This window comes from Hemiscyllium ocellatum, chromosome 26 (genome assembly GCF_020745735.1).
Source record: "Hemiscyllium ocellatum isolate sHemOce1 chromosome 26, sHemOce1.pat.X.cur, whole genome shotgun sequence".
Taxonomy (NCBI): domain Eukaryota; kingdom Metazoa; phylum Chordata; class Chondrichthyes; order Orectolobiformes; family Hemiscylliidae; genus Hemiscyllium; species Hemiscyllium ocellatum.
In genome coordinates, this window is record NC_083426.1 from 53,513,919 (window position 1) to 53,541,089 (window position 27,171).

The window sequence follows — 27,171 nt, forward strand, 5'->3', positions numbered from 1 at the left end:
ATTTCTCCCCTCAGAGGGGAGTGAATCTGTGAATTTTACCACAGAGGGTTGTTCAGACTGGGTCCATACATATATTCAAGGCTGAGACAGACTCCTTTTTAATTAGGAGGGAGTGAGGACTGCAGATAGAGTCATAGAGGTGTACAGCACGGAAACAGACCCTTCGGTCCAACCCGTCCATGCTGTCCAGATATCCCAACCCAATCTAGTCCCATTTGCCAGCACCTTGCCTGTATCACCCCAAACCCTTCCTATTCATATACCTACCCAAATGCCTCTTAAATGTTGCAATTGTACGAGCCACCACCACATCCTCTGGCAGCTCATTCCATACACATACCAGTTGTCCCTTAGGTCTCTTTTGTATCTTTCCCCTCTCACCCTAAACCTATGCCCTCTAGTTCTGAACTCCCCGACCCCAGGGAAAAGACTTTGCCTATTTACTCTATCCATGCCCCTCATAATTTTGTAAACCTCTATAAGGTCACCCCTCAGCCTCTAACGCTCCAGGGAAAACAGTCCCAGCCTGTTCAGCCTCTTCCCATAGATCAAACCCTCCAACCCTGGCAACATCCTTGTAAATCTTTTCTGAACCTTTTCGAGCTTCACAACATCTCTCCGATAGGAAGGAGACCAGAATTGCACGCAGTATTCCAATAGTGGCCTAACCAATGTCCTGTACAGCTGCAACATGACCTCCCAACTCCTGTACTCAATACTCTGACCAATAAAGGAAAGCATTCCAAACACCACCTTCACTATCCTATCGACCTGTGACTCCACTTTCAAGGAGCTGTGAACGTGCACTCCAAAATCTTTGTTCAGCAACACTCCCTAGGACCTTACCATTAACTGTACGATGCTGGAGATCAGAGTCGAAAAATGTGATGCTGGAAAACCAGCATCTAAGGAGCAGGAGAATTGATGTTTCGGGCATAAGTCCTTCATCAGGAATGTAGGGGGAGAGGAAAGGAGGGTAAGCGATAAATAGGAGGATGGGGTGGGGGAGGTGGAGAGAAGGTAGTTGGGAAGGTGATAGGTAGATGCTAGTGGTGGGGGGAGGGTAGTGATATGTCAGAGGCAATGGTGGAGCAGATAGATGGGAAGGAAGATGGACAGGTGGGACTATTCAAGAGGGCAATGTCGAGTTGGAGGGTTGGAGCTGGGGGGAGGGGAGATGAGGAAACTGGTGAAGTCGCTATTGATGACGTGTGGTTGAAGGGTCCCAAGGCGGAGGATGAAGCCAGTTGTCTGGTGGCTTGGATTTGGTGGTGGAGGAGGCCGAGGACTTGCGCGTCCTTGGCAGATTGGGAGGGGGAATTGAAGTGGCCGGTGGTGGGGTCGTTTGGGCGTGTATCCCAGAGATGATGTTTAGTCAATAAGGGAATCAAGGGTCATGGGGAAAAGGCAGGAAAGTGGAGTGGAGAATTACCAGTTTAGTTGTGATCTCATTGAAAAGCAGAGCAGACTCAATGGGCTGAATGGCCTCCTTGTGGTCTGATTAAGTGTTATTGGTCTGGAGTCACGTGCAGACCAGACCAGGTAAGGATAGCAGGTTTCCTCCCCTGCAAGGCATCGGTAGGTTTGTTTATTACAACTGACGATAGTTATCAGGATCAAAGGCTAGCTTTCACTTCCAGATTTCTGAATTTAATTTACGTGTCACCAATTGCCCCCGGTGAGATTTGATCCCGTGTCCCTACAGCATGAGCCTAGGTCCTTTGATTACTATTCCAGTGTCACTATCCTCCTGTGTCCAGGCAGTAGGGGTCACGTCAGGGGAGTGTAGCCCAGTGGCTGGGCTGGTCCTGGGAGTGTGGGGGGTCCCCAGTGTGTGTGTTGGTTTGGGGGAGGGGGGGGAGAGGGTGCGGGGGGGTGCATGTGTCAGATCTCTGAAGGTTTCCTTTTGTTTCAGAGGGAGAATCTGATTCGTTCACAGAGGGAGGAGGAGGAAAGCTTACTGAAGGCGATTCCACTGTTTTGTTTTCCAGATGGCAACACCTGGGCGCCACTCACTGAATACGAGAGGTTTGTGTCCTTTTCATTTCCTGTCACGTTTGGAAAGCTTCTATTTCTTGAATCCACGTGTGAGGGAAAGAAGGAGCCTTATGGCCTCAATGTCCCAACATATCACAATTGTTGAAATACTTTGAAGAGTAGACATTGTTGTCGGAAAAGGAGCTGCCGATTCTGCAATGTGATAATGACCGTGTAATCTTTATTGAATAAATAACATTGCTCTGGGGCAGGAGAGCGAGCTCCCTGCTCTTCATCCATGAGGTAATGAGTGTCAACTGGACAGTGTACGCGGGGTGTTGGTTTAACCCCTCGGTAACAGTCCTATAATAGCTTCACCTACATTGTCACCCACAAGCACCTCGAAGCTCTGGAGTAGAGAGTTGCCAGGTCCTGTGCTGGGAAATTCCAGTCTGTGTCCAGATGTTTCACATCTCCGGTCCTGATTGTGGTGAAGAACCCAAGGTCTGTGTCAGGAAGTTGTCAATTCTCTCCTCGGGCGCTGATTCCAATCCTTTCAAGTGGTCATCAATGACACCTCCTCAATAACCTGCCCTCTCCTCAGTCACCCTCAAACAGCACACCTCCCTCCAAATAACTCATTCACTCCTCAAAGAACACACTCGCATGTTCAAAACCCAACTTTGACTCCTCTGTGTTTATAAACCGACTCCATTTCCAACCTTACTGTCATCCCCAAACTCTTGCATTTAACTGTCTGCAGGCAGCAACCAGGGCTTCAAGTGAGTCTCTAGAAACAGACAGGGAGTGAACCTGTGGTGTCTGGGTTAGATGGTGCTTGCAAGTTGAAACACTAAATAAATGTGTGCCAGTGCAGAGAATGGCACATGTTCTCTCCTTCCCCGACTGGATTTCTGAGATATAGCACAGGATAATGACCTGGAAGCCACAAAACAGATTCAGTCAGAAAATGAGATCCCATAGCCCTTGTTAAAAGTGGCTGAATGCAAATGTTTACTGGAAACTGAAATAACCCAGAGAGTGGTGGCTGTGTGGTCTTCACCCAGAGAGTGGTGGCTGTGTGGTCTTCACCCAGAGAGTGGTGGCTGTGTGGAATGCTCTGCCCCAGAGGGTAGTGGAGGCCCAGTCTCTGGATTCATTTAAGAAAGAGTTGGATAGAGCTCTCAAGGAGAGTGGAATCAAGGGTTATGGAGATAAGGCAGGAACAGGAAACTGATTAAGAATGATCAGCCATGATCATATTAAATGGTGGTGCAGGCTGGAAGGGCAGAATGGCCTACTCCTGCACCTATTGTCTAACTGCGGGTGCAGTAAATCAGAAACAAAAACAAATTGCTGGGAAAACTCAGCAGGTCCAGCAGCATTTGTGGAGAGAAATCAGTGTTATCACTTTGGGTCAAGTGACCTTTCCTCAGAATAGAGGAAGTATTTATTGTCAGGATGTGGTTAACCTTAGAGTCGAAACGAAACAACCAGGTCAAAGAGAGTCTGATACGTGTTACGTACCTGCCAAAGGCAGAACACGTTATGGTCTTGATATTATTGCTTCCTAAAATAAGCAGAATTGGATGTGTTGTATTAAGTGGGTGCCCATCAGTTGAATACTATTGGAGCTTTGGGGCACCTATTAAATTAGTTGAATGGTGACCTGTTCGATGCCTAGTAGATATCATTAAACTGTTGTGGGGAACGACACCTGCCTCAGAGTCAGAGTCAGGGTTCACCGACAGAGTTTACTGCACAAGGAAATACCAGAGCTCCAGGGAGAGAGAGAGAGAGAGAGACGCCAACAGCACAGTGGGCAGCTGCCAGTCTTCTCTCGACCCGGAGCACATGTCAAGAAACATTGACACCTCTTGTGATACAGTAGGTCAGTGATGAGATTATTGTCTTTGTAACAAGGTTAGTTTATGGCAATCATTGCAAAATCGCTGATAGTTTCGATACAGCCTTTGTCAGTCCCAGCGCAGCCTTTGTTAATTTCCGTGTGGTCATTGTCAATTTCAGTGTAGGTGTTATCAGTTTCGATGTCTGCGCCAAAGTCCGTTGCTGTAGTGATAGGCGCTAATCGCACTTCCTGAGAAGGGCGATTACTGCAGCCCTGGCTATTAGCATCTCGTATTGGGTCTGTATCAAACTGTTAGCATTTCTATAAGAGGTGTTGGCTGGACCCAGACACTTTAGCGCACAGTGTTCATTACTCAAGTATATTCTCTCCCCCACCTGCCTTAAACTAATCAATTAGGCTGAGTGCATTGTGCTGCCATTCTGGTGGCAGTGTTTGTATCTGCTCTGCTATTTCTCTCCATATTGTGATCTGGCGGCCATCTTATGTGTCAGGTTGGCCTGTTGATGACTCAGTGGCCATCTTGTGTGTCCATGTGCCTATTGTCACCCTGCCCTGTGCCATCTCCCTCTTCACTCCCCCCTTTTGTGGTCAAGGAGGTGACTTTGGAGATCTCCTGCAGACCACCCAATTTACATGTAGAGGTAGGTCATCTCTAGGAGCTCCCCCTCCCAAGGGGTATCATGGAGGGCCATTTTCACTGGAGGGCTTTTCTGTGGTGACACTTACTGCTGATACAGCAGCGCCTTACAGCAGAGCTTTAAACAGCCAAGGCGCTCTCAGAGTACCAGCATGAGTGCAATGAGAACTATCCTGTATCAAATAGGGTCCCCAAGATTTATCCAGCAACCAGTTTAGCCAGCTGTCTGTAATTGTGGTTCCCTGTCGGAAACTGTCCAGCTGCTCTTGGATATTCTTAATGGCATCAATACCATGGGTACTTTAATTGTTACCAATAACTGTACACACTCCCCCTTGCTGTGCTCACTGATCATCTCCCATGTAACGTGTCTGCTGTGTGCAGGGTCGGAGTTCAGCCAGCTCTGTATTAATTGCTTCCAGAGCTTTCGTGGTACTGTTGCCAAGGAGACTCGGGTCACAAGATGATTTTGGTTTTTAGTGCTGACCACTCCTGCTGTGCCCCCACCCCCCGCCCAGAGATAGAGATCCCAGAAATCCATATCCCAGTGATGGCCCCAAAGTGATGGGGGCCTGCCAGTCAGCACAGAACTCCTGACTGATGGAGCGGGTCACTATCCTTCTCTGAATATGTCCCCTGCTAGGGCATGGTGCAGTTAGGGGTGCAGTGTCCCTACTGCAAACAGGTCTGGGGTGTCTGTTGCACATTTTGTGCTCATTGCCACTGAGTAACAGACATTGTCCTGTCCTTGTGTTCCTGTCCCCCCATGTCTCCCCCGATCCCCCTGAGCTGGTAATTATTGAATGGGTGCGTCCATGTGGCCGAGCTGACATGGGTGTCATTGCAGTGACCACATAAACATTCCAGCACGCCTGCTCTCTGCAGGTACAGGTAAACTGTCCCCTGGTGACCGTGCAGCACGCAGTGCACTGTCGGGCGCATAAGGCATTTTTGGGAACTAGAGCATAAACTCATCCCCATCCCTGTCCTGTGAAACAGAGTGGGTAGTTACTGGGTTTGAAATGGGTCTTCCTTTCCCTAGGCTGGCCCCATGGGCTGGTGGTCCTGCCCAGTTTCACACCCCAACCCTGGCGTCCCCGCTTGTATTTCCCTATCTGCCCCTAACACGGTGCTGCCGAGGTGTCCTACTGTATACAGGTCACTAAGGGCCCACACCAGGGTGGCCACAAATAGGGCTCCCACTGACCGGATGCTCCGTTCCCATGCTGGCTTCGGTGGGTCTTATAGAAGAGATTACCCTCCAACCCGAACATGTTCCTGCCAGCCGGGACACCTAAATACAATGAAATACAGATAGGTATGTACATGTTACCGTTAAAATCAGGTAAAGTCTTTGTTCCCGTTGGGAGGTGCAGTCATGCCGTGTTCTGTTTTCGGTATTCCCCTGGGATGACCGTCTTGTCCATCTTTGCTGCTTGCCCCTGGGGAGTGGTCAATGACATTAGTTTGGTCGCAGGAGTCTTTAAACAGTTTTAGTCGGGCCCAATGCTTCCATGTGCCTGTTCCTTTAACATCCAGGTGTGCCCACTTATTACCTCGTCGCATGGTCCATTCCATTTTGGAGCAGAGCCTGGGTTGTTGGGCAGTGCTCTCACCAGGACACAGCTTCCTGCTGCTGGGACCTCAGGGAAGATTCTGAGTTCCCCGGCCTTGTCCTTTGTTTGGTTTCTGTTAAATTACTGCATCCCTTTCAATTGGGTGTTTAATCCTTAGACAATATTTGGCAGCATGTCGTTTAGTGGACCCACATCGGTGCCACCTGTGATTATTGTCTCTGACAATTACATTGCTCGCCCAGGGGTCATTAATTCAGATGGTGTTAGCCTGATTCGTGACGGCTCTTTAATCTCATTAGTATAGCTGCCAGCACCTCAGCCCATGTTCTGCCTGAAGCCTGCATTGCCTTAGCTGAAGTATTTCTGAGCGTTCTAATCTTTCCCTCCCTCCATCCCTGAGCTCTGGAGGTGATTGGGGATGTGGAATGTTTGTTCAATGCCGAGCAATTGGCGGAGAGCCTTCGTGACCTTGCCTGTAAAATGTGTCCCTCGGCCTGAGTCAATCTGGAGAGATATCTCCCTTCCCCCCCCCCCCCCCCCCCCCACCCACCCACCGAGGGATTACCTCCTGCTAATATTCTGGCTGCAGTGGCCTCATTGGTTTATGATGACCAGGGGAAGGTGGTCGTGGGTCTGTAAAATCCATCTGAAGGTGTTCCCAGGGTCCCCTCGGTCTGGGCTGGTGTCCCATCCTAACTTTTTTATGGGTCTCCCTGGGTTATGTTGTACACAAACCATGCATCTGCAGCAGTACGTGGCCATTTCTCTTCCTGTTCCTTCCACCACCCCTCCCTCCCTCAGCTTGCGATCATGGCCTCTCTACCTGGATGGGAGAGCCCATGGTGTAGTTTGAGCAATGTGTTCTGTGTACAGACTGGTGCTACCATCCTGTCTGCTCACCTCCAGACACCGTCCTACCCTTTGCTTCCTGCAGTTTCCACTGTTTGTTCTCTTCCTGCTGGGTGTCCTCCAGCAGCTGCTGAATTTGGATAGCGTCTTTCACTAATTCAATAGTTGCCATTGCAGTCTTGTTAATGGTTTCTTGTTCTAGAGCTTTCTGAGCAGCTCGGCCTGCTGCCTGGTTTCCTTTGAATTGTCACCAACCTGGACGGTCTCTTGCTGGCTCGTTTTGATGGGCCTTTATTTTTATTCCTGCAGCCTCTTGGCTGTTCACAGACACGCAATAGTGCGGGAATTCTTAATTGGTGCCTGATAGGGGCCCCTCCTGCGGTGGGGAACCCTTTTACCCCGTGCCACCATGAAGTCGTGGACTACACTGAAGGCATATGGAATGTCTGTGTAATATATTCAGTTTTTTCCTTTTGCTAGTTCATGTTTTGGTGAGTACAGTTCAGCTGCCTGTGGGACTGACTTCCATCAATCCTTCTAGACAGAAGTTAGCCAGTTATCATTTGCCACAGTCCTGTCCGGGGTGACCCTGCTACATATTTTCATGACCCATCCACCAAGAGGGTCTCTGACTGTCTACGGGGGGTATCTTTTTACTTGACCCCTATCCTCATCCCCATCTACATCCCCACAGCTGTGTGGTTTCCTGTGTCTAGAATTCCCTAAGCTGGGTTTTCTCCCGTATCCCTGACTATTACCACGGACTGACTGGGGGTAAAAGAACTGCCTCCCACTTTGTCTTTCTCATATTGGAGCTGGCCCTCAGTTTCCCTGTGTTTAGCGTCTCTACCAGGGTGTGTTTAGTGTGGAGGCTGACATTCCCTGTCATTACTATGGGCTCACTAACCCTAACTGCCCAAGCAGCACAGTCTAAGGCTGCTACACACCTGGGCAACCCAGTGACACTGGCCCTTCTGTCGTTTAATACCCCATAGGCCTTCTCCTGCTACCATGGTTTGGGTGATCACTGCGGAGTAAAACCCCTCCCTCATTATTACAGTGGATGTGGAAATCCTTGCTGGGATCCGGCAGCCCTAGCCCAGGGACCAATAGGAGTTGAGTTTTAAGCTGACTGTCCCTCCTCCTGTTCTGGCCCCAGGCTTGCCTCCTTTAGTCGCTGGATTGGTTCAGCCAATTTTGCGAACTCTGGTATAAAGTTTCTGCTGTCGTTGAATAACCCCGTGACCTTTCTGACCCCCCCTGACAGTGGCAGGTCGTGGCATCAGTTGGGTTGCTGCCTTGTGGTCGTTGGGCATTTCCCTGGGATATACGGTGTCCCAGGTAGAAGTCTCGTGTTTTGCCAAATTGTACCTTTTGTAGGGCTGACCTTTAACCCTGTGGTTGCCGATGCTTGAAATACTAGCCCTAAAGCTTCCTGGTGTCCTGACCTGGACTCTGAGGCAATCAGGATATCACCTACATACTGCAGGGCAGTGCTACCCTCTGGTAAATCTACTCTCTTTTGGATGTTGCTCCTCGCCCTGTTGGGAAAAAATGGGGCTGTTGTGGAAGGCGAGTCCATGTGTACTGTCTACCCCTTACTGTGAAAGTGAATTTCTGTGACTCGGGATGTAACGGAATAGACCAGAAGGCATTGGCTATGTCTAAAACAGTCCAAACCTTGTACTCAGGGGCCATGCCATTTAAAATGGTGGCTACAATGGGATGCAATTTGGGGTAATTTAGTCCTGTATAATCAATGGTGAGCCTGTAGCTCCCATCAGGCTTTATTACTGGCCAGGTTGGGGAATTAAGTTGTACTTGTGGTTTCTCTCAGGATTCCCTGTTTCACTCGTCCTTTCACTATCTTGTTCTGCTTGGGGTTTTGTTGGGTATTGCTGGTGGGGCTTGCGCTCCAGTCTGGGAACCCTTATGGGGTCTATGTTAACTAGATCTGAATCTAACATTGTTTCTGCCCATGTTCAGGGGACGGAGACGCAGATAGCTTCAAATCTCTCCCCCCATCGCCCCCCCCACCCACTTTTTAGAGTTTCCAATTCCGACTAGGGACAGTTGCCACTTTAATAGTTTCAACGTGTCTTGTCTGGGCCTTTTGCACAATCGATTAGAGCATTATATTCTTTCTTGAGGTCGTTGCCCAATATGGTGCCCTCGTTATTTTTGGCGTACATAGAATCTCATGGGGATGTGTATGTTGTTTATTTCTACGAGGCTAGTTTTGCTGAGATAAGCTGGTGTCTTATCCTCTCCTACCCCAGTTAAATGCATCACTTAGTTTGTGTGGGGTCAGGGTAGCTTTAGTTTGTGTGGGGTCAGGGTAGCTTTAGTTTGTGTGGGGTCAGGGTAGGTTTGGTTTGTGTGGGGTAAGGGTACGTTTGGATGGATACAGCAGGTGCTGTGTCCACTGGTATCTCTCATTTCCTCTCTCCAATTACTGCGGGTATGTAAATTCTCCCCTCTCCTTTACCCTCATGAATGGGGACAGCTGGTTGTCAGCCTCTGCTGACCTCTGGACTCCCGCGGTTCCTCGGTATTCCGGGTAGTGTTTAGGGGTACCCCAGGCTTTTCCCAGCATGCTGCTTCTGTGTCCTGTTCTTTTGCAGTGGCTGCGTTATTTTACACTGTTCTCTGGTCTATCTCCTGCTCGTGGGACCTGACACTGTGTCCCTGCCGGCCACAGCTGTGGTAGGATTGCTTTATTCTACTCTCACCTCCATTCCAATAGGTCTTCTCTTTACTGCGGGAGCTTCTGCACCCCACACCCCACTAGCCCCCTTGACTCGGTCGTCAAATCCTGGGACACTATTCCTCCCATTTTCAGGATGGCTTGGTGGGTGCTAGAGAGCCCGTCTTTAAAAGCTTGGATGGATGCCTGATCCCCCGATCTGGGTTTGCTTGCCCTGAGCATTCCTGATGGAATCCTAAATAATCATTCCCCATATTCCGAGGCTCCTTCCCCTTTAAGCTGCTTCCTGGTTGTGATCCTACTCCAGTCTGTGGGAGTATTTCCTAGCACCCTCTGGATTCCCTCTGAAGTCAGTGAAGGGGACCTGCTGGGCATCTATCTGCTGTGACAGTGACGGCAAGTTTCCACCATCCTCCCCTAAAGCCTTCAGCTGCTGTGGCATTGGGTCTGCCAACTACCTGCCCGCACTTGTCCACTGGGCAAGCTGCCTGGACCAGCTGGTGTATGTCCCTCTGGTGTAGCTGATGTCCTACCCATACACTATCCAGCTCTTCCCAGAACCTGGTGTTTGCACTCCAGGACTGTAGTTTACCCAGGGAGGCCATAATCTGCTGCCTGTCCCCTGGGGTGAAGGGTTTATAATTCTCTTTAGGCTGCGACCCTGTGCCTCCTCTGGTAACAGGCACTAAGTGATACTCTGCACAGTTTGTCCAACAGAGAGAGCAGTTGGCTCCTGCTGGACAGTTTCCGAGGAGGGGGGATGGTCCATTTCTCTCTCTCTCCTCTTGTATAATTTCTGAGGTAAATTTGAAATTTTTTATTCTGCCCTCCAGTTCTCTAACCTGCTCCTGGTCCTTTCTCCACCTACTGGAGGCACTCGCTTGTTCAGTTAGGCCGGCTAATTGGTGTACTAACATTACCCCATCTCTTTTTATTTTTATTCCATTTTCTGCTTATATATCCATTTTATTTTGCTAATGTCTGGGATGGGTCCCAACCCCCCCCCCCCACTCTTTTTTTTTGCTCTGTCAGCCTTGTGCTTCTCAATAAGGGAACCTGCAGTATCCCCCTTTGAACTCTGACCTGCCATTTAAGATTGTGTACTCCAGGTACCACCACCAGTACAGTGTTCCTAATCCAATGGGGACTTCTCTACCCCATGGGCAATAATACTGTCCCAGCACCGTCCGTACGGCCATAGCAGCCTCCTAGAAAGGCACGCTGTCTGCCGGTGGGACCCCTCTACCCGCCCGGCCACCTCTACTAGTTGGTACCTACTGGTCAGCTGGGAATGTTGGCTCGATGGGGTGTGCTCTCTACAGGGACTCCTCTACCCTCCTGCCCACCAGTACTGACCCAATGATAGGCCCAGAATCCTACCTCTAGCCCGGCATGCTCTCTACCGGTGGGACTCTGTACACTCCTGGCCCCCACCAATATTCAAGCTCTGTCGTATTACTATGGGCTGCCAGGGTATCATGGTTACTCAGCCTCCACCCTCCCCATCTTGGTAACGTGTGCTCCACTGAGGTTTAGCTCTTGGTCAGTGATCAGCTCCTCCTCTTCACCACATTGGAAGTTACAAGTACAGATAGCACCCAACATTTAACCTAAACTCTAACCAAACTCTGCCTTGTTCACCCTTCGAGTCCAATGTTACCTGACCTTGTCACTTGTGCTTCACAGCTCCTAGTGCCTTTGGCACCTTAATTCCCACTTAAACTCCCAATCTGCACATGGGGGGCTACCCATCTGAATAACCGGTCTATGGCAGGGCTTTTGAGACGGGCAGTACCTTTGTCCTCTGGCTGTTTCAGCACAAGCAGCAGATTCTACCGTGGTTAATACAGTTAAACGTTTTCTCCACAGACATGCACTTATAAAAGATTTAACGCTGTACTGTAGCAAATCAGACTTTACAATCAATATAGCTTTTAAACTGTATCCTTGGCCTGGTCTGACTCTGGACTTGGCCTGGTACAACTCAGTTCTTAACCCGGCTCCCTGGTCATGGTCTTCAACCAGGGCACCTGTAATAAGAACCCTGCGCACTGCGCCAACTGTTGTGGGGAAACTCACCAGCCTCTGAGTCAGAATCGGGGTTCAATGACAGTTTATTGTAGAAGGAAATACCGGAGCTCCGGGGAGAGAAAGACATGAACAGCACAGTGGACAGCTGCAAGTCTTCTCTCAACCCCGAGCACGTGTCAAACTTTTGCACCTCTAGGTCAGTGATGGGATTCTTGTCTTTGTAATATGGTTCGTTTATGGCAATCATTGCAGAATCGTTGACAGTTTCGATACAGTCTTTGTCAGTTCCAATGAAGCCTTTGTTAATTTCCACTTGGTCATTGTCAGTTTCAGTGCAGACGTTGTCAGTTTCAATGTCTGCATGGAAGTCCATTACTGAAGTAATAGGTGCTAAATGCTCTTCCTGAGAAGGACAATTACTGCAGCCCTGGCTGTTATCACTTTGTTTTGAGTCTGTATCAAGCTGTTAACATTTCTATTAAAAGTGTTGGCTGGACCCAGACACTTCAGCGAGCAGAGTTCATTACTCAAATATATTCTCTTCCCCATCCACCTTAAACTAATCAGGTAGGTTGTGGGTGCATTGTGCTGCCATTCTGGTGGCCCCAGGCAGTGTCTGTATCTGCTCTGCTCTTTCTCTCCATATCGTGATCCGGCGGCCATCTTATATGTCAAGTTGGCCTGTTGTTGGCTCAGCGGCCATCTTGTGTGTCTGTGTGCCTAGTGTCACCCTGCCCTGTGCCATCTCCCTCTTCAAAACTTTGTTTTTGAAGAATATAGCCACTCAATGAAGGAATGTATTAATGATTTTAACAGATTATATAAACCATTGATGAAATTTAATTTGGGAACTCCAGGGTTGGTATTTATATTATTGGATCATAAGATTATAAGACATAGGAAGTTGGCTGTTCAGCACATTGAACCCACTTTACCATTCAGTGAGATCATGGCTGGTCTGATAATCCACAACTCCATGTTCCTGACTTTTACCCATATCTTTGTAAGCCCCTCCTGCCTCCTTGGAGATAGCTGTTCCCATCTCATAAAACCATCTCGCTTTTATTCATTTCTCTATTGGCTCTCGTGATCTCATCTGACTGGGATCTAAGCTCTGGAATTCTCTTCCTAAACTGCTCCATTGTTCGCCTTAGAACCTACCTCTTTGACCAAGCATGTACTCATCCAAGCTAATGTCCACTTCTGTGATCAAACATCATATTTTGTTAGAATTATCATGTGACACTCTCTGTACATTAATGCACATCATTGTGAGTCCATCCTCATTCCTGGACAAAATGTTCTTCCTTTTTTTCCAGTGAAACCTTCTCCTTTGTCCTGACTAACGTTCATGGCAGCAGGAAGTTTGGATATTGCCGACGCCTCTTGGTAAGGTCCAGTTCAGGTTTGCTCCATTCTCTCTCCACCTCCCAGCTCCCTCTCCTCGGCCAAAGCTGATGGTATTTACAATGTTTCTCATTGGGCTTCAAAAGGCAGGGTGTTTGAAGCATCTTGGGATACCTTCATCAATATCCTTCCATAGATAAGGTTCTGTCTAAACTAGTTAAATGATGACTATGTCAATTGTCAGAATAACTCATTAACAAATGGTTTTTTTGGGAAGCAAACTGCCAACCTTACCTAGTCTGGCCTACATGTGACTCCAGACCCACAGCTACGTGGTTGACTCTTAATTACCCAATGAGCAATAAATACTGCCCTGGCCACTGACACCCTCATCCCATGAATGAATGAGTTTTTAAACTACAAAGCCATGGTCTGAATGTTGGGAATGTCGACTCCAATCCAGGATTTTCCCAACTCCAGACTATTCCAGACCAGGCTGGCTGCATGGGACGGTTGGTCATGTGGTCATGAAGGTCTAGACCCTCTCCAAAGGGGCCTGTTGGTTGGAGATTGGTCAAAAGAATCCCTAGAGGCATGGTCTGTTTAGATTAGATTACTTACAGTGTGGAAACAGGCCCTTCGGCCCAACAAGTCCACACCGACCCGCCGAAGCGAAACCCACCCATACCCCTACATATACCCCTTACCTAACACTACGGGCAATTTAGCATGGCCAATTCACCTGACCCGCACATCTTTGGACTGTGGGAGGAAACCGGAGCACCCGGAGGAAACCCACGCAGACACGGGGAGAACGTGCAAACTCCACACAGTCAGTCGCCTGAGGCGGGAATTGAACCCAGGTCCCTGGCGCTGTGAGGCAGCAGTGCTAACCACTGTGCCACCGTGCCGCCCAAAGCAAGGTTACCAGTTTAATAAATGAAGGCAGCCTGGCGCAGATTTGTCCAGCAACACGGAGGTTAAAGGTTTCTGTGTTCCATGAGAAATGGTGCAATGACATTCAAAAATTACACATTATTTATATGTTTTTTTAAAAGATAGTACAGCCTTAATTACAAGAAAGGACCATTTACATATAATAAGGTGTCATGACTTACAGCAGGTTAATCCAATGATATTCCCTGGGAAAGGGTTCTTAATTTACCTAGATCACCATCCCATGTGAGTATTCAAGGTTAGTTTGAATATCAAATCACTGTCATATAATGAAAAATCCATTGTTCTCTCTTATCTCTAAATACAACCAACTTAACAAAGCATCGGTTCAAATTCACAGAGTCAAGTCTTTACTTGCAGCCATTTTGTTGTGTTATTTTAAATTGAAAAGCCATTTTATGGGTAATAAAAATGTGCAGATGCTTGTTGCTTCTGACAACAGCCTAAATTCAAATTTTAGATCCTCAGTCTCATCCAGGGCATTGGTTTATCCAACTCTTAAAGGAACCCAGCTCTTAAAACAATGGCGCTTCTTACACACACAGCAGCACTCACGAGCTGACAGCTGAAACGTGACGTGCTTGCAGTGGGCTTCCTGGTGCAGGCTGGAGGAAACTCATCCATCCTATAAAGAAATTATACCAGACTGTGTGGATAATCATCCTCCCATATATTTAACATGTAGTTCTTCAGGTGGATTGTAAAATTGTATCCAAATTTAAAATAAATTGTCATGTTACAGCTAACGTTAATTATCATACATTCTATGATATCTTTCTCATTACTATAATATAATCAGGAGTTAAATCATACAGTAAATATTCATAATTAAGAATGAAAAATGTTGTGGTCTCAGATTTAATCCTCAAGAGCCTTTAAAAGCGTTGCAGAATTCTTAGATTAAATGTGATGATATGTGCTAGCCTGTGGGTAAAATTTACCCTGAAATAATTCTGCAAGTTTTTAGACATCAAAGGGAGAGGGCATTTCATTATTAGGACGCAGTTAATCGCTGGTTATCCTGACTGACCTCTCTGTGATTTGAAACTTCTCTGATTGGACAGGTAAGGCTGACAGTAGGTTTAACCGGAGAGGTTTACACTGCTGTGGGGTGAAGGATGTAAGGTTACTGGAATCATTAACACCGCCCCTCTGACAGTGCGGCGCTCCCTCGGCACTGCCCCTCTGACAGTGCAGCGGTGTTCCATCAAGAATAACCAGGGAGAGGAGAACCAGCTTGAGATGACCCTATCCCTAATGATTCTGGAAGTCCAGGGTGATTGTTGTTCTGGGGGGAGACCATGGTGTTAGTTGACTTGGCCCAGCTGATCAGTTTGTGTTGGTGCTGGTTACTGTGTATGAGGGACCAGAGGTCAGGCAAGGTTCACCTGGGCAGATGACCAGACCACGCTGAAGGTTGTGACCCTGGTTAACTGAATGTTTCTCCCTGTTTACAGCCACGTGGAGGTGGGCCAAGACTCCCAGAGGTTTTCTGCATCATCAGCTGCCTGGGCTGTTTCGGTCTGTTCTCAAAGGTATGCAACTTCTACCTGCTTGGCACTAACCCACTCTGGGCCAGGATTCTGTGGAGTCTGGGTGGCTCTATAAAAGGGCAAGTGGAGTCTGGAAGTGAAGGTCCCATCCCCATTGTTAGTGGATCCCACTCTCTCCTACAGGAAACTGGAGAGAACACAGATCTGGCGGGGGTTTGGGGATCTGGCGGGGGTTTGGGGATCTGGCGGGGGTTTGGGGATCTGGCGGGGGTTTGGGGATCTGGTGGGGATTTGAACTTGGTGTATGGTTTTAACAGATCCCAAATTCACTGCTCCTCAAGTTTAAGCTGCAGTGTTGAAGCCACAGATTCATAGTGATGCGTGTTTTCTCTGGGGGCTTGTTAGAAAATTTGTGCCCCTTTATAAAATTAACATTTTAAACCCTGAAGCTGTCCTTCCAATATAGTGGTGGCAATTTGCACAGGAGAGGGAGTGAATATTGGCTGTTATCGAGGAAGGGAGGGTTTGTTGACAGCTGAGAATGTGTTGCTGGAAAAGCGCAGCAGGTCAAGTCAGGCCAGGCAGGAGAATCGACATTTCGGGCATGAGCCCCCCTTCAGGAAACATGCCTGAAACGTTGACTCTCCTGCTCCTTGGATGCTGCCTGAACCTGCTGCGCTTTTCCAGCAACACATTTTCAGCATGCTAGATAGCTCATTGTGTTCAGCGATGTACCAGATAAATGAATTAGCCTTGGGAAATACAGGGATAGGGTAGAGAGCTGGGTCTGGGTGGGCTGCTCGTCAGAGGGTCAGTGCAGACTCAGTGGGTGAAATGGCCTCCTTCCACAGTGTCAGGACTCTCGGATTGATTTTAGTACCCGATATCTCCTTCAAAGAAAAGACACTGGTGAAAAAAATCACCTGACCATCAACAAACAAGAACCAGTCTGAACTAAAATTAATATTTTCATCAAAAACCTGAAACCAGTCAGGGATGGAGAAATGCAGATCTCCAGTTTGATTGATATCTTTTTGCTAAGTTAAATGTTAGAAATGAAAGGTATTACCCTAAGCCCACAGGAGCATATGAATGAAGTGTGCTTCAAGGAACTAATGTCAAAGCAGCAAGGAAGGTGGATCTATAACTAGAATAAAGAGGATTCTCTCTGCTCTCTATCTCTCAATTCCTCTGCTTCTCTTTCTTTCTGTGTCTCTATTTTTCTTGCTTGTTGTTTCTTTCACTCGTCCTCCCTGTTTGTCTTTCTCCTCCTCTGTTTTTTTCTCTCTCTATCTATCTCTCTCTCTCTCTCTCTCTCTATCCGTTTCTCTCTCTCTCTCCCCTTCCTGTTTCTCTCTCTCCCTCCCTATTTCCCTCTGTATCTCTCTCTCTCTCTCTCTCTCTCTCTCCCCCTCCCTCCCCCTTCCCTGTTTCTCTCCCTCTCCTCCTCACTATTTTTCTCTCTCGCAGTCTCCCTGTTTCTTTATCTCTCTCTCTCTCCCCGCTCCTCACTTTGCATTTAACTCTTCCTCCCTGCCTTCCTCTTTCTCTGTCCCCTTCTCTGCCCTCTCCATCGCCCTCCCCTCCCTCTCCATCGTGAGGGGGAGGTGCTGGGAAGCTATGGAAGACCATATTGAAACCATTCTCCAGACTCTGGTTGTCAGTATCAGCCGCAGAAACGTGGGTGAACATGTTTGTTTTTGGGGACTGGGGGTTGCTGTTGGGAGCGGCCTCAGCCCTGGTGCCGTGGTTTGTTAGCCGGTTTGTTAGCCAGCTTGCTCACTGTGCCTGGCTTTTCTCATAGATCCTGGACGAGGTTGAGAAGAGGAGGCAGATCTCCATGGCGATGATTTACCCCTTCATGCAGGGGCTGCGGGAAGCAGCATTTCCAGCTCCAGGCAAAACTGTCTCCATCAAAAGCTTCATCCCTGAATCAGGAACAGAGGTAGGTGTTTGATGTGACCCAGAGCATGGGCGACACTGGCTGGGCCAGCTTTCATTGCCCATCCCTAGTTGCCCCTTGAGATGCTGGTGGTGAGCTGCCTTCTCAAACCATGTGCTGCGGGTTGACCCACAATGCCATTAGGGAGGGAATTCCAGGATTTTGACCCAACAACATTTAAGGAACACGATATATTTCCAAGTCAGGGTGAGGAGTGGTTTGGAGGGAAACTTGCAGGCAGTGCTGTTTCCATGTACCTGCTGCCTTGGCCATCCAGGTTGAGATGGTCATGGGTTTGGACGGTGCTGTGGAAGGGATCTTGGGCATCTTTTAGATAGTAGCAACAGTGTCTACTGAGCATCGATGGTGGAGGGAGTGGATGCTCATAAATGTGGTACCAATCGAGTGGCTGCTTTTGTCCTGAATGATGTCAAGTTTCTTGAGCGTTGTTGGAGCTGCCCCCATCCAGGGCAGGTGGGGAGTATTCCATCACACTCCTGACTCGTGCCTTGTAGATGGTGGATAGACTTTGGGGACCAACACCATTGAATGTCAAGGAGGTGATGGTTATTGCTTATGGGAGATGATTTGCGTGATGTGTTGGCTGGATGTTGTCCAGGTCTTGCTGCATTTAACTGCTTCAGTATCTGAGGAGTCACAAACAGAACTGAACACTTGGACCAGAAAGGCAACACTGCAAATGTTAGTTATACATGGAGGCTGAAAGTTATACAGCACAGAAAGAGATCCTTGGGTCCAACCCATCCACACTGACCAGATATCCGAAACTGATCTGATCCCATTATTTGGTCCCGATCCCTCTAACCCCTCCCCTTTCCTATCGCCTTGTTGTGGAGATGCTGGTAATGACAAGAAACCTGCTGGACCATAACCTGGTGATACCTGGGAAGGATGAGGGAAAACCCAACGGCATTTTCTACCCTCACGTGAGCAATAAGAGAATGATCAGAGTGAGGGTAGGGCCGATCAGGGATAGTGGAGGGAACTTTTGCCTGGAGTCTGAGGAAATAGGGAGTTTTTTGCTTCAGTATTCAGGAGAGAGAGGGACCTTGTTGATAGTGAGGACACAGTGGATTAGATTAATAGGCTTGAACAGACGATATGAAGAAAGTGGATGGGCTGGAAATTCTGGGAAGTATCGAGGTAGACAAGTCCCCAGGGCCAGACCAGATATATTCAAGGTTACTACAGGAAGTGAGGAATGAGACTGCTGTTCCTCTGGTGATGATCTTTGCATCCTCATGGGAGTAGAACTGGCTGATTGGAGGGAGGTGAATGTTGTTCCACTGTTCAGGAAAGGAATAGGGAAATCCCTGGGAATTACAGTCTTATGTCTGTGGTCAGCAAAGTACTGGAAAGGATTCTGAGAGATATGATTTATGACTATTTGGAAAAACATAGTTTGATTAAAGATAGTCAACATGGCTTTGTGAGGGACAGGGTCATGCCTCACAAGCCTTAGAGAGTTCTTTGAGGATGTGACAAGACACAGTGATGAAGGCTGAGCAGTGGAAGTGGTGTATATGGATTCAGTACGGCATTTGATAAGGTTCCCCACGGTAGGCTCATTCAGAAAGGTAGGAGGTATGGGATACAAGGGAATTCGGCTGTCTGGATACAGAATTGGCTGGCTGAAAGAGGACAGTGAGTGGTAGTGGATGGAAAGTTTTCCACCTGGACATCGGTGACCATGGTGTCCCGCAGGGATCTGTACTTAAGTCTCTGCTGTTTGTAGTTTTTATAAATGACTTGGATGAAGAAGTGGAAGGGTGGGTTAGTAGATTTGCCGATGACACAAAGGTCGGTGGTGTTGTAGATAGTGTCGAGGGCTGTTGCAGGCTACATCAAGACATTGACAGGATACAGAGGTGGGCTGGGAAGTGGCAGATTGAGTTCAACCCTGGATAAATGTGATGTGATTCATTTTGGAAGGTTGAATTTGAATGTTGAATACAGGGTTAAAGCCAGGATTCTTGGCAGTGTGGAGGAACAGTGGGATCTTGGGGTCCATGTACATTGATCCCTCAAAGCTACCACCCAAGTTGGTGGGATTGTTAAGGCGTATTGTGCTTTGGCTTTCATTAACTGGGATTGAGTTTAAGAGCTGCAGCTCTATAAAACCCTGGTGAGACTACACTTGGAATAGTGTGTCCAGTTCTGGTCACCTCAGTATAGGAAGGCTGTAGATGCTTTCGAGAGGGTGCAGAGGAGGTTTACCAGGATGCTGCCTGGACTGGAGGGCTTGTCTTATGAAGAGAGGTTGAGTGAGCTCGGGCTTTTCACACTGGAGCGAAGGTGGTGTACAAGGTAATGAGAGGCCTAGATAGAGTAGATCGCCAGAGACTTTTCCCCAGGGCAGAAGTGCCTGTAAGCAGGGGTTATAATTTTAAGGTGATTGGAGGAAGGTTTAGGGAGATGTCAGAGGTAGGTTCTTTATACAGAGAGTGGTGGGTGCGTGGAATGCACTGCCAGCGATGGGAATAAAGTCAGAGACATTAGGGGCATTTAAGCGACTGCTGGATTAGCACATGGATGGCAGTAAACTGAGGGGCATGTAGATTAGGTCAAGATAAATGTTCGGCACAACATCTTGGGCCAAAGGGCCTGTACTGTGCTGTACTGATCTATATTCTACCCATTAAATGTTGTATTTGTACCAGTCTCCACCATCCCCTCTGCCAGCTTGTTCCATACACGTCTGCATGAAAACATTGCCCCTTAATTCCCTTTTAAATCTTTTCCCCTTTCCCCTTTCACCTTAAACCTATGCCCTCTAGTCTTGGACTTGACTATTCACCCTATCCATGCCCCTCATGATTTCATAAACCTCAATAAGGTCACCCCTCAACCTCCAACATATTCCAGCATATTTGGCCTCTCCCAAAAGCTCAGACCTTCCAACTTGACCACATCCTTGTAAATCATTTCTGAACCCTTTTTGAACAGGCTCTTTCCTTTAGCATGGAGACCAGAATCTAGCACAGTATTCTAAAAGTGGCTTAACCAATGTCCCATACAGCCACACCATGACCTCCCAACTCCTAAACGTAATATTCTGACCAGTGAGGGAAGTGTGCCGAATGCTGCCTTCATTATCCTTTCTACCTACTTCCAAGGAATAGGCTCCTGCACCCTCCGATCTCTTTGCTCAGCAACACCCCCCAGGACCCAACCATTAACTGTGTAAGTCCTGTCTTGCTTTCTTAACAAAATGCAGCACTTTACATTTAGAGTCATAGAATCATAGGGATGTACAGCAGGGAAACCAGCCCTTCGGTCCAATTCGTCCACATCGGCCAGATATCCCAACCTAATCTAGTCCCATTTGCCAGCACTTGGCACATATCCCTCCAACCCCTTCCTATTCATACACCCAGCCAAATGCCTTTTAAATGCTGTAGTTGTACCAGCCTCCACCACTTCCTTCCACAGCTCAATCCATACACACACCACCCTTTGGGTGACAAATTGTCCTTTTTAAATCTTTCTCCTCTCACCTTGAACCTATGCTCTCTTGCTTTGGATTCCCTCACCCTAAAGAAAAAACTTTGTCTTTTTATCATATCCATGCCCCTCATGATTTTATAAACCTCTATAAGGTTTCCCCCCAGCCTCCAATGCTCCAGGGAAAACAGCCCCGGCCTATTCCACCTCTCTGTATAGCTCAAACCCTCCAACCCTGGGGGTTGTAAATAAGTTTCACAGCATCCGTCCCATTAAGTGTATAAGTCCTGCTCTGATTTGCTTTTCCAAAATGCAGCACCTTGCATTTATCTAAATTAAACTCCATCTGTAGCTCTTTGGCCCGTCGGCCTGTCTGATCAAGGTTCTGTTGTAATCTGAGGTAACCTTCTTCAGTGTCCACTACATCTCCAATTTTGGTGTCATCTGCAGACTACTAACAACCTCTTACATGCACCTTCTATAATTGATGAACTACATTGGACCCAGCACCAATAGGTGCACGCCTCTGATCACAGGCCTTCAGTCTGATAACTCACCCTCTGTCTGCCCTCCAAGTCAATTTTCTAACCAGTCAGCTTCCCTGGATTCCATGTGATCTCGCTGAGGTGATGGCCTGATGTTATTAAACTGGGCTATCGAACCAGAGACCCAGCTAATGTTCTGAGATCCGGGTTCAAATCCTGCCACAACATAGAACATAGAACATAGAAAAATACAGTGCAGTACAGGCCCTTTGGCCCTCGATGCTGCGCCGATCCAAGCCCACCTAACCTACACTAGCCCACTTTCCTCCATATGCCTATCCAATGCCCGTTTAAATGCCCATAAAGAGGGAGAGTCCACCACTGCTACCGGCAAACAGTGGCACTGTTCCAGATGGTGGAATTTGAAGTCAATAAAAATCTGGAATCAAGGATCTAATGATGACCATGAATCTATTCTCAATTGTCAGGTTCAACCCATTTTGTTCACTAATGCCCTTTAGGGAAGGAAACTGCCACCCTTACCTGGTCTGGCCGATATGTGACTCCAGACCCACAGCAATGTGATTAATTCTTAACTGCTCTGTGGGCAATTAGGGATGGGCAATAAATGCTGACCCAGCCAGCAATACCCCCATCCCATGAATGAATTAAAACAAGATGGATTTGAAATTAAAACAAAATGCAGAACCTTTGAAAATGCCTTCCTGGGGCCCAATAGACAACATCTACTGCTCTGCCCTCAGCAATCCTCTTTGTCACTTCTTCAAAAAAAAATTCAGGTTAGTGAGACATGATTTCCCCCACACAAAGCCACGTTGACTATCTCTAATCAGTCCTTGCCTTTCCAAATACATGTGCATCCTGTCCCTCAGAACCTCTGCACCAACTTGCCCATCGCCGATGTCAGGCTCTTCAGTCTATAATTCCCTGGCTTTTCCTTACCATCTTCCTTAAATAGTGGCACCCCGTTAGCCAACCTCCAATCTTCTGGCACCTCACCCAGAGCTCTTGATAATACCAATATCTCCGAGTGAGGCCCATCAATCACTTCCCTCGCTTCCCACCAAGTTCTGGGATCCACCTGATCACCTTCTGGGGATTTATCCACGTTGTCCAGCATCACCATTCTGTGACATAGACACTTTTCAAGGCACCCACGATTATTTCCCCAAGTTCCCTGGCTTCCATGTCCTTCTCCAAGGTAAATACTGACGTGAAATATTTGGTTAGTATCACTCCCATCTCCTATAATTCCACACATAGACACACACAGATCTTCATAGAGTCATGAATCTCTATGGTGTGGAAGCAAGCCATTCGGTCCATCCCCCTACCCTATCCCTTAACCCTGCATTTCCCATGGCCAGCTCACCTAACCTGCAAGTGTTGGACTGTGGGAGGAAACTGGTGTACCTGGAGGAAACCCACTGGAGGAGAACATTCAAACCCAACAACAGACAGTCGCCCGAGGCTGGAATCGAACCTGGGTCCCTTTAATCTTGTAATTCAAATTCAAATCCTCTGACTTTCTGTTGAATTAGACCTTGGTTTTTCACACAGTCAGTCTCCCAGGCAGAGGACACCCACCGTCCAATTCCAGCCCATTTCCCAAACCTAACCTAGACACTCAATCGTGACTCCCTCATGGAGACCAGTAAGTTCTTGCTTTGCTTCATAAGTGGGTCTGCTGCAGACTGGAATAGACTTATGCTGGTGTTTAATGCTTTCCCAAAACCTGCTTTGTCAGCATTGCAAATGTTAGGGAAAATTTCGCACACAGTGCAACAACAAACATGTCATTTGTGGTTAAAATTCAGCCCAGTTTGTTAATGAAGCTGGTTTGAAGGGGTGCTGAGGGTGTGACCGATGAGGCTGTGCTGACTGGTGAACCAGTAACTGAGGACAAGAGACTGAGAGTCATTCCGGTTTCTGTTCCCCGCAGATCATCAACCTGACCCGCCCCTCGGACTCCCGCCTTGAACATGTCAACTTCTCCTCACTCTTCAATAACTTATCGGAAGAAAATGTCATTGCAGTTTTTGCCTCGTTGTTGCTGGAGAGACGAGTGATATTCCTGGCCGAGGAGCTCAGGTAGGTGATAGGGACATCCTGTAACAAAGACAGTCGGGGGTGTTGGGGTGTGGGGGGGGGGGTTGGTGAGGGATGTAAATGCACTGAGGGGAGAAGGAGATGAAATGTTTGCTTCCTCAGGGCTGCCTTGTATGGGGTATTTGTTACACAATGTTGTATTTACAAGACCCTGGTCTTGGTACTGATTTCGCCCACCCCCACCCACCAGCTCTGAGCTTCATCCCCACCCCCCAGCTTTGAGCTTCTCACACACCCCCAAGCTCTGGGCTTCACCCCCGCAGCTCTGGCTTCACCCCCCCCCCCCCCCCCCCCCCCCCCCCCCCGGTCCCTGAACAGGTTGGCTCTCAGTCGCTGGAGCTGCCTCCAAGTAAGTCCTGGTGCGGCTGCCTTCAAAGGCAAACAGTGAATAGGAACAGCACAATCCCTGGACAGCCAACAGCACTTCCCAAATTCACGGCCCCTGCTATATCCTGTCCAGTTTGGAGCAGAGCCACATAGACACAGATTGCCCTCAGGACCCAGATGCCAGAATGCTGCTGGACACTATCCAGCATCAACATGAACACCTCTACCCCGATACGTTGTGTGGAGGAAGCGTTACTCTGTATCTAACCTCATGCAGCACCTCGTATGGGTTTGTTTGGGGACAGTGTGGAGAGAACTTTCCTTTCGGTTTGAAAGAGTCGAGAGAGAGTTTTACTCTGTATCTCGCCCTGTGTTGTCCATCCCCTGAGTGTGTTTGATGGGGACAGTATCGAGGCAGGTTTACTCTGTTTAAAAGAATAGAGGAATCCTTACTTGGTATCTAGCCCAGTGCTGGCTCTGTCCTAGGAGTATTTGATGGGGACAGTTTTACTCTGTATCTACCTCTGAGCTGTAGCTGTCCTGAGTGTTCAGTGGGTACAATCTAGAGAGAGTTTGACTCTGTACCGAGCCCTGTGCTGTCCCTGTCCTGAGAATGTCAAGGGAACTTTACTTTCAGTATAAAGGTTAGAGGGGGATTTAATCTGAATCTAATGCCATGCTGTACATCCCCTCAGAGTGTTTGATGGGGACAGTATTGAGTGGGCTTTACTTTTCGGTTTAAACGAGTAGAGGCAGCTTTATTCTGTATTAGACACCATGCTGCCTGGGTCCACGGTGTGCTTCATACAGACAGTGTTATCCAAGCTTTCACTTAAAAGAGTAAAAGGAGCTTTAGTCTGTATCTACCCCCTGTGCTGTCCCTGTCCTGGGAGTGTTTGATAGGGGACACTGTAGAGGGAGCTTTACTCTGTATCTAACCTCATGCTATCCCTGTCTTGGAAGTGTTTGATGGGGACAGTGTAGAGGGAGCTTTACTCTGTATTTAACTCAATACTGTATGTGCACTGGTCCCTTTTGTGACCTATTTCTTATGTGTTGATCTATTTAAAGCTGCTTTCTATTGCTGTAGTGAGTTTAAAAGTTTGCTTTCACAAACAGTCCACTCAATCGGTTTTATCATCTGCCCGTGGAGAGCTGTTGGTTTACTGTTTGCTTTGATGACTCTAACGATGGGATATTGCTACCTCCTTCCCTTCCAGCACCCTGTCTCAGTGTATCCATGCTGTAGCTGCCCTTCTGTACCCATTCACTTGGCAGCACACCTACATCCCAGTGCTGCCCAAGGTCATGCTCGACACAGTGTGCTCTCCAACCCCCTTCGTCGTGGGAGTACAGAGACAGTTTCGGGAAGAGCTGAACGAACTGCCAATTGAAGAGGTAAGAGCAAGCTATGGGTCCCCACTCTGCCTCTCCCAAACGTAGAAAATAATATCTCTATAAAACACCCCAAAAAGGTATTCAGCTCTGCCCCTGGGTAAACTTGCCCAGCCCCAGTACTCTCCTCTGCTGTCCCCCCTTCTCAGGAAGTATCTAATTCTGTTTTGAACACCTTGACTGAATCTGCCTCTCTCACTCTCAGATCCTTCTGCCAATGAGAGCAGTTTTTTGCCACCTGTTCTGTCCAGATTCCTCATGATTCCGAACATCGTGATCAAATCTCTCTGACCTCCTCTTCTCGAGGGTCAGCAGGTCCAGATTTTCCAAGCTGAACCACACACCAGGAGTTCCTGATTTGAGGAACTGTTCGCCAATTATTTCCACTCGCACGCTCTTCTCTCACTCACTCTTTCTGTTTCTCTCTCTCTATTTCGTTCTGTCTCTCTTTGTTCTCTCTCTCGTTCTCTCTCTCGTTCGCTCTCTCGCTCTCTCTCTCGTTCGCTCTCTCGCTCTCTCTCTCTCTCCCTGTTTAAATCCTTTGCATCCTTCCTTCAGTGCAGTGATGCTCAGAATTGGACACAAAATTCGTGTGAACTCCCAACCGGTGTTTATGAGGGATGTTGGTCAGAGTGTATTTTCCTTTATACAGTGTCCTTGTGAGTATAAAGCCCAGGGTTCCCTACACCTTTCTGATCTTATTAAACAGTATTGCTCCTTTCAGTGATGGGTGTATGTCTAGCCCAGATCTCCCCACTGCCATTACCCCAGCTAGAGACATGGTGAAAGGTAGGGGGACAGCTTATGCCTCCTGTGTGATATGGTTTGTAATGGGGAACACACGCAACCAGCCCTGAGGGGACACTGAGCCACCTTCCCAGCCTCCTGCCCCTGTCACGATGGAGCGGGGAGCAGGGAGTGGGAAGTGCTGGGAGTATCCTTCCCTCCCTGAATTCCTCACCATTGCACAGCTGATATTAACCCGGGGGCTCTAGGCAATGCAGCTCTGTCTGGGCTGAATGGAAGGTGTGGGACACTCAGACCCTGATCATGGGGGCCATCACTGAAAATGGGGAGCCCCCGAGAGGGACTGTGGAAAAGGATATGGAAGATATAGACTGTAGGGAAATAGATGGTGACATCTTACAAAATGTCCGGATTATAGAGGAGGAAGTGCTGGATGTCTTGAAACGGTTAAAGGTGGATAAATCCCCAGGACTTGATCAGCTGTACCCCAGAACTCTGTGGGAAGCTAGGGAAGTGATTGCTGGGCCTCTTGCTGAGATATTTGTATCATTGATAGTCACAGGTGAGGTGCCGGAAGACTGGATGTTGGCAAACGTGGTGCCACTGTTTAAGAGGAATGGTAAGGACAAGCCAGGGAACTATAGACCGGTGAGCCTGACCTCGGTGGTGGGCAAGTTGTTGGAGGGAATCCTGAGGGACAGGATATACATGTATTTGGAAAGGCAAGGACTGATTAGGGATTGTCAACATGGCTTTGTGCGTGAGAAATCATGTCTCACAAACTTGATTGAGTTTTTTGAAGAAGTAACAAAGAAGATTGATGAGGGCAGAGCAGTAGATGTGATCTATATGAACTCCAGTAACGCATTCGACAAGGTTCCCCATGGGAGACTGATTAGCAAGGTTAGATCTCATGGAATACAGGGAGAACTAGCCATTTGGATACAGAACTGGCTCAAAGGTAGAAGACAGAGGGTGGTGGTGGAGGGTTGTTTTTCAGACTGGAGGCCTGTGACCAGTGGAGTGCCACAAGGATCGGTGCTGGGTCCTCTACCTTTTGTCATTTACATAAATGATTTGGATGCGAGCACAAGAGTTACAGTTAGTAAGTTTGCAGATGACACCAAAATTGGAGGTGTAGTGGACAGCGAAGAGGGTTACCTCAGATTACAACAGGATCTGGACCAGATGGGCCAATGGACTGAGAAGTGGCAGATGGAGTTTAATTCAGATAA

At 48.0% G+C, this 27,171-nt stretch overlaps 1 protein-coding gene across 4 annotated transcripts in view; it reads left to right on the forward strand.

Moving 5' to 3' along the window:
• LOC132828474 (DENN domain-containing protein 2D-like) overlaps positions 1-27,171 on the forward strand; it is an 81,304-nt gene that overhangs the window by 45,962 nt on the left and 8,171 nt on the right. For all 4 annotated transcript variants that reach the window (XM_060845636.1, XM_060845637.1, XM_060845635.1 and 1 more), the window contains 6 exons: positions 1,916-2,028; positions 12,968-13,037; positions 15,410-15,487; positions 17,250-17,390; positions 23,301-23,449; positions 25,015-25,192. In XM_060845636.1, the coding sequence (XP_060701619.1) occupies positions 1,916-2,028; positions 12,968-13,037; positions 15,410-15,487; positions 17,250-17,390; positions 23,301-23,449; positions 25,015-25,192 (729 nt within the window). The remainder of the gene's footprint in view (positions 1-1,915; positions 2,029-12,967; positions 13,038-15,409; positions 15,488-17,249; positions 17,391-23,300; positions 23,450-25,014; positions 25,193-27,171) is intronic.